This window comes from Mesitornis unicolor, unplaced genomic scaffold (genome assembly GCF_000695765.1).
Source record: "Mesitornis unicolor isolate BGI_N332 unplaced genomic scaffold, ASM69576v1 scaffold8368, whole genome shotgun sequence".
Classification (NCBI taxonomy): domain Eukaryota; kingdom Metazoa; phylum Chordata; class Aves; order Mesitornithiformes; family Mesitornithidae; genus Mesitornis; species Mesitornis unicolor.
In genome coordinates, this window is record NW_010201086.1 from 71,870 (window position 1) to 79,681 (window position 7,812).

At 46.5% G+C, this 7,812-nt stretch overlaps 1 protein-coding gene across 1 annotated transcript; it reads left to right on the forward strand.

The window, feature by feature from the left end:
• Positions 1 to 892: 892 nt before the first annotated feature.
• On the forward strand, positions 893 to 7,579 carry LOC104544941 (voltage-dependent N-type calcium channel subunit alpha-1B-like; the record flags this gene model as incomplete). The annotated part of the gene is made up of 3 exons (XM_010189949.1): positions 893 to 984; positions 3,055 to 3,207; positions 7,392 to 7,579. Coding segments are annotated over 3 exons (433 nt in total), but the record flags the coding sequence as incomplete, so codon positions are not given.
• Between the last annotated feature and the right edge of the window lie 233 nt (positions 7,580 to 7,812).

Below are 7,812 nucleotides of genomic sequence, written 5' to 3' on the forward strand. Positions count from 1 at the left end.
GTCTCTATTGGCAGCACTTTCAGTAGCTGTGGTTAGCAAACTGGTGGCATCTTCTACATTCACTATCAAGTGGCTGGATGCTTACAACCCCTTTGGTGGGCTGCTTGCTCAGCCACTTCCACCTTGGTGAAACAGCCTGGGGACAAATCTGTTAAAAATTACTGGCAATTGCTTATAATGTCTTTAAATGATGCAATTGATGAGGAGCTGGTGAGAGGGTTTTTGCTCTGGACTAACAGCAAGGTTGACTTGTGTTAGAGAAGCCCTGTCTCAAATCAAGGATATTTTTGTTGAAGCCTCATAGGAAGCACTGCAGTAATCAATGAACACAGTCTGGCTGTGCTCTCTGGGGGGTCGCGTGCCTTGCAGGGTCTCTGCTTAAGGAGTTCACATCATTGTGGTTTGTGGATGCTGTGACAATAGTTTTTCCTTTGCTGTACCCTAAAGGAGTGAAGCCATTTCATTTTCTGTGCAGCGTGTTTAAATTTTTAGGAATCATTCTGGTTTGGGGGCTGAGTTTCTTACCAGAGTTAGTGCAGTGTATCAGAGGAAACACTTGCACCCTGTACTCCAAGTTTCCTATTCAAATAAGATGCTCTGAACAAAAATTGATTTTGCACATGCAGAGTCAACTGTCTACCTATAAACTGCTGCAGATATTAGGAAACACCAGACATCAGTACTTGAGGGGTTTCTGAATTTATTACAGGGAAAAAGCTCTAACAGGTAACTTCTAGCATAACTAAGGAGACATAGTTTACAGTATGATCACAGGTATAAAGTTTAAAGCAGCTTGAATATTTGCTGGTTTTATGCAATGCTTATCCATGCTTTGGAAATGGGGATTTGCATTTAATCTCATTTTTTCACCTCTCTTCCCCTTTACAATTAGGATTCTAGCAACTGCTGGGACTGACTTTGACCTGCGCACCCTGCGAGCTGTCCGAGTGTTACGACCCCTGAAGCTTGTGTCGGGAATCCCAAGTGAGTGTCATGATAATGTCATCTTCAGCCAAAGGTGCTCTATAGCTTTTAGGGTGTTAGATGCTTTTCTGAGCAATATTTTCTTCTCTTGCTTTGCGGTCTGTGGCTCCTGCCCTTGCTAGGTTCTGATTTTCTGTCATTCCGTTTCGTGTACAGCCAGCTGATTTCAGCACTGCCCTCCCAAATTTGCAGGTGAGCACCAGGGATTTGCCCTGGGTCTTCTTTGCCCTTGGGGTTGAATTAATTCTCTGAGAAGTGAAGACTAGAGACCCAAATTTCGTGGCTTTCAGACCCCCCACCTTCAGCTTGGATCTTTTGACAGTTTTTGCCAGCTGAGCGTCTTGAACTGGCAACTTTACCCCTTTAAGGGAAAAAAATGAAGTGAAAGAGCAGTTAGGGCTTGGTCTTGCCTGCTCGATGGGCAACTTGATCTATTTTACATGTTAAGGCGAAGGGTCTGGTGAGGAGCTGCATCGTGCCTTGCTGATGCCCTGAAACCATCGCTGTCCCCACACTGCTGCCTGCTGCCTTTTTCTTTGTCGCTGTCACCAGCTGCTCTGCCCGCTGGCAGGGAATCGCTGTCAGGAGTGGATTTCATTGCTGAATGTGGGACAGAGAAGTTTTTTCCCTCCAGCAAGAACCAGTGAAAGGGAACTGCTGCTCTGTGGGATGCTCTGCTCTTCTCTGTGTTAACCCCTTGGCAGCCCCCTCTCCTCCTGGGCTGTGGGTTGGGACATCAGCGCTGTCACCTCCCTGGCTGCTTCAGGGCTGAAACACTGGTGCTGTAGAAATGCAGCAAGGGACTGCGCTTTGCGATAACAGCCCCAAAATTTCCTGGAACCAGCATCCTTTCATAGGCAGGGCTTGACTTTGAATTCCTGTGCAGGACAGGTTCTTGGCTGGGCTTGGGAAAGATGTCATTTATTAACAGGATCTCTAATGAGTTGATGCTGCTGGCTGGTTTTTCATGGACTTCTTGTCTGCACAACACAGTACGGTGCTGTGCAGTGGCAGTTGAAAGATATCAGAGAAGGAAGGTGGCCCTTTAGGGGTGTCCTTGTCCTGGTGGTGGTCACAGGTTTCCCCTCAGGAGGACGTGCTCTCACTCAGTGATGTGTCCTGGACCAGTGCAATATTTTCCGACAGAGCATCATTTGCTCTCATGTCTTTAGTGATGCTGTGAAAGCTGAGTATGCTGTGGTTTTTTCCCTGTAGTAAATGTACAACCTTGAGGTGCATTCACACACAAGCATGGTAAATGCTTTTCTTCTACACTCTCAGTATTTTTCCCATTCAACAGATCTGCAGGCTTTTTTTCCTGCCTGCACCTGTATTGACCTCAGCCGTGCTGTGCAAAGTGGCACGACAATAATGATCCTTCATTCTCTGTACCTTTGTGCAGGCCACCAAGGTGGCTTTCAGCTGCTGCTTATCGCTGAGTTTTCCTTTGTTATGCACGTCTGCATGATGTTATCTAACACCTCCATCTCTCGAACCTCTCTTACCTTATCTCCCCTGGTTTTAATTGAAAATGAGTTTCAGTGCCAGTGAAAAAGCTATGGACAGCCAGCCCTGGAGACAGAGTTTTGTTTCCCCAGGAGTGGAGTGTGATTGCACGGCAGCATTGCGGCTGCTCTGTGTGTCCTGGAGGGAGAGGGGGCTCCTGCGCATCCCAGGGATGAGGGGGACCACAGCAATGCCCAACTCTGCTACTGCACCCACGCTGCTGCAGGATCTGCCTTGGGGACCTGGTCTGGCTCCAGGCTGAGTCTTGGGACTCTGCCAGCTTCAGGAAAAAGTCCTTTTTTGTGTCTCTAAAACTTAAAGAGATCTTTGAATCTGTGATCTGAAGAAAAGGGGTCAGAACAGGATAACTCTTGATTGTGTCTCTTACATCTTGAGTGCATTTTGGCTGTAGCATCATTTTATAGCACCCAGGGAAACGCAGCATTGCTTGGTATTGCTAATTCTAAACTTTCCCTTAGACGTCCTTCTCTCCTACCTTGCCCCCATCCCCAAGGCCTTGTTTTCCTTCCCTCACTGATTATGTGTTTTTCCTTGTCCCCACAGGCTTGCAGGTTGTCCTCAAGTCCATCATGAAGGCGATGGTGCCATTGCTTCAGATCGGGTTGCTCCTCTTCTTTGCCATCGTGATGTTTGCCATCATCGGGCTGGAGTTTTACATGGGGAAGTTTCACAAAACCTGCTTCTCTAATGAGACGGGTGAGCTTTGAGCTTTGGTCCTCTCCCAGTGCATGGTCACAATGCTTCCAGTCCTCTTCATCTCATCAGGATGCTTTCCACCCTTCTCTTTCATTGCTTTTCCTTTTCCTCTTCCACATCCACTGCATTCTCTCCCTTTTTAGTGGCCTACTCCAAGAGTTAATAGACTTTTGTGCTCACCCTATGTGATCTGGGACAGATCCCCATCTCACTTTTACACTACCAGGGCACCCTGAGAGTGTCGACCCCAGTCAACACAAGAGTGAGATGAAGGTGCTTAGGGCCTCTCACCTGGGAAAGCTTTTTTCATAGTGGAAATGCAGAACCACATTCATGTTGTTCTAGATTGTTGAAGGATGGGTATGGGGTTTTCTTTGGGTCGGTTTGGTTTTTAAAAGTTTTATTTACTTTATTTTTATTTATTGGTCTCTGTTTACATTTGCATTGGTTTTAGCTCTATGAATAGCTGCTGAGTGCTGAATTTCCTTGCAAGGTTTCTGGAGCATGTTGCATAGCTATGAGAGGACATCAGTGTGAAATAGTAAGGTTAGAAACACTGGAAGCAACCAAAAAATTAAAAAGGACACTAGAAGGAAGGCAAGGAGTCCTTTGATGGAGAAAAGATAAAAATGCCCTTCAAACAGAGCAGGGCAAGGAAAATTCTGCACTGCAGACTAAATGATGTGTCTGCCTGTGAATGAGTGATAAACCCTGGAATGAGGGTGGAGAGGAGCAAATGCCCAGAGAGACCCTCGGCTGGGACTGGATGCAATGTCCACACCAGCTGCTGTCTGTGGCTCAGAACTCATCCCAATTTAAAACAGACAAATAAACAAAGCTCCAATTTTTTCCATGTAATTTTCTAATATTCCTTTATAGCAGTGCTAATATGTGTTGGTTATCTGGGCTGTTCACAGACGAAAACATTGCTTTGTCTCCAAAAGATTACAATTGAAGGTACAATTGACCGTCTTTAAAACGCAGTTGTGTATTTTCAGTGATTATCACTAATAGGTCTTAATATTGATTTATTTATATGCATTCAAATGGTAATAAAACAACATCCCTGCCAAATCTCTGGGCATCCTTCACAGTGCTTTCTAACAACAGCATGGATGTTTAATATATTCAGTTTACACAGAGCTTTGCAAAAGCAGGGCAAAATTGTTTTCTTGCTTATGTTGCTATGTAATGTTAGAAACACGTAGTGCAACCCATAAGGGACAGTCAGGTGTTGTGACTTGTGAGTGAAGCATGTGGATTCCTGGAAGAAATGAATTTTTGGAGTGGATTTGTAGAAGATTTTTGCAGGGTGTGGGGGCGTGTGTTCATGCCAAGCAGGACTGGTTGCAGCCCCGGTGAGGGCTCTGGGGCCGTGACAGTGGGTATGGAGGAATAAGAACAGTGGGGGTGTGGAGAATGCAGGACTGTTCCGGGTGAGGTGGCAGGGAGAAAGCAAATATGAGCAAGTTTGCATTTTCTAGGAGCACTTTCAGGTCTGTTAAATTACAACCAAAGCAGATGATTTTTTTTTTGCATCCTTCATTTGCAGGGAGCAGCTGCAGTCTGAGCTCTGATGCTTTCTCTGGGCTGACTTTAGCCAGTGGGCTAGAAAGAAGAGTAGTATTTATTTTGTCTTAATTTTTTCTTCTCCTCAGAAACCAGGTAATGTGAAAGGGGAAAAATAAACCCCAGAGCTGTTTGTATTCTCTGCGGACACCTCCCTGACATCAGTGATGACTGAGAGATCCCTGTGCCAAGCTTAGGGGCTGAGAGCAGATTTTTGTCACGTGCAATGTCGTGTGTTAGGGACTTTTGCTTGCTGGGTGGCTCCCAACTAGGAATTGGGAGCGCAGCCCAAAAAAATGTTGTGTTGCGTATCTCTGCATCACAGCACCTGGCATCGTGGTGGGAGGCCGTGACATGGCCAGGCTCACATCCCCCTCTGAATCTGCTCACGGAAAGGCAGGGAAAAGGCGCCTGTGTTTGCCAGCCCCTGCTTTTCCCAAGGGCTAACAAGCTGGTTGGGGGCTGAATTGCAGGGATCGATTCCTGCAGGAAATGGCTGGGATGGCATTTCTGGAAAGGCGGAGAGTGGCGAGGTTTCCTGGCGCTGCGGTCCCTTATGAGCGGAGCAGCGGAGCATCCCGCAAAGCCATCAGCAGCCCAGCCTTTTACAGCCCTAAGTGCTCAGCATCTCTGTGGAGGTGCATTAACCTCAAGTGTGGAAATGTGAACCTCATTACAGAGCGGCCTCTGGCAGAGGGAAAATTGGTGGAGGAGGAGCTGCTTGCACTTGTTTCTGTTCCAAATCCCTGAAGTGAACAAACTCCTTGGATTTCTCCTGGAATCAGGGGCCATGAGAGGTACCAGGTGATGCTGCAGCTCATCGTGAGGGGAATCAGCTGCAAACGCTGCTGCAGCCCCACTGCTCCGGTAGCCCTGGGTGGGTCGGTAATGAACTGCAATGAAGAGGGAAACCAGGGACCAAAATGTGACAAAAAGGTCAGTCAAGGCCTTTGCCACTCAGCCTGGCAGAGTGCTCTGAGCTAATGGAAATGTCTCTCTATTTTAATGAAAAATGGGTAAAAATTAATGGCAACATGTATTCCTGGTGGTTGCCTGACTTGTTTTTCTCTCCCTGCTTCCTTCATGCTGTCCTGTTCTGCTGACCCCAAGTGCCTTGAAGCTGCTTCAGGAGAAGAGGCCATCACTTTTACTTTCCATTATTTTCTTTGAGGCTTCTCTTTTCTCTGTCTTCCTCAGCCATGGGAGTAGCGATCATTTCTGGTCTTTTTTTATTAAAAGAAAAAATACAACAAACCCACCCCTTTGTAGTAGAGGTGCGTCGTGTTTTCAGAACATTACCTGGCAAGAAAAAGGCAAACAGATAAAACTGGATTCTCTTTTAAGGCACACTCACAAATGGTCTGCAAGAGCCAGATTTTGTATTTGCTTTTTGCAGGCTTGTCTCACTATGCCCTTGTGAAAGCCTGTGGTGACCCATATGGGAGCTGGAGAGAGATGCCCTGCATTAAGGTGTTGAGTCAACAGGAAAACGCATCACGCACACACACACTCATATATGTATATATATATCTATCTCCTGGAGCCACAGTGACAGTCTTGTTTTCCCCCTGCAGGCTTTGCTCTATGGAACGATTACTTCTAATTATTGTTAGTGTCTATCTTGTTTTCCTCCTGTGAATTTGATTTTGTGCAGTTTGCTGCTACATTACCATAACGTGTCACTTTGAAAACCCTTTAATATTTCCCGAATTGCATCTCTGTGTAAACAGGAATATTACTCAGTATATTTGTTTACTTTGAAAACCCGGCACTTTAGTTTTCCAAGCTGCTCTCTGTTGGTGCCCACAGCATCTCTAGAGGGCTGCAACACTTCAGACTGACCCTGGAAGATGTTTGCCACCCTTGTGGTCACCCCTTGTAGTCCTTAACTGTGACAGACTCTTTCTTTCTTTCGTTTCTGTGGGTCTGAAATGAAACCCAGCAGAGAAACGTGGTCCCTGCTGCAGCTGAGCCAAGCGCTGGGCGGTTTCCTTGCCACATGTCCCTACACTGCACAGCTTTGCCTTTTAGAGGGAAAACATGAAGTTTACAGAGGAGCTGGAGCTCTTGGTCCACCTCGCAGCCTGCTGTGGTCGTACTGCCTTGCCAGGGGTTCCTCGTGCAGCTGTAATCTGACATCTGTATCTGAACCATTTTGGGGCCCACAATCAGCTCTCGCTTAAGCCACTGGTGTAGCACCTGCCCTTTAGCTTTAATTTTATTGTGCCAATATTTGGCGCTTAGCTATGCTGTATAAGGAGGTATCATGGGCTCACAGTGTTTGAAGTATGTGCCATTCCCAAACTCTTGTTTTTACTTCACTTGTTTTTAGGTGGTGTTTTCCATACATGACACGACTGAACACTGGGACAAAGTGTAAATTCTGGGTGCTTCAGGCATGGCTCTTCTCTACCTCGCCACTAAACTGCCTCTTACAACATAGCAGTATATAGATGATTACGTGGGTGTAATGTCTTTTTATATGCCCATAGTGGCAGAAGGAAGCCCGAAATGCAAATTTCACTTATGCAGTAGTGCAAGGAGGATGTAGTGGCACCAGCTGCTTGACTGGCTTTGGTTGGTAAATTTTTTCTCCCTGGTGTTCTCCTCTGCAGGTGATGAGGTGGGAGATTTTCCTTGTGGAGAGGAGCCTCCTGCCAGGCAGTGCGAGAGCGGGACTACCTGCAGGGAGTACTGGCAAGGACCCAACTATGGCATCACCAACTTTGACAATATCCTCTTCGCTGTGCTCACCGTCTTCCAGTGCATCACCATGGAGGGATGGACCGACATCCTCTACAATGTGAGTAGAGTTTGAGAGACGTGAGTTATGGATTGTGTTAGTTTGGAAAAGGTGGTTCTGGGGGAAAAAACGTAATTTAGTCTGTGCATTTTTTCCCCCTTGATTAGCATCTCACTTTTCTAGAAAGATTGTTTTTGAGGGTTGTTCTGCAGGTCCTGTGAAAGTCTTTGAGCCACTACTGTGGTCTGTGGTGGTTTCAGGCTGCAGACTTGATGTCTTGTGTTGGTGTGGTG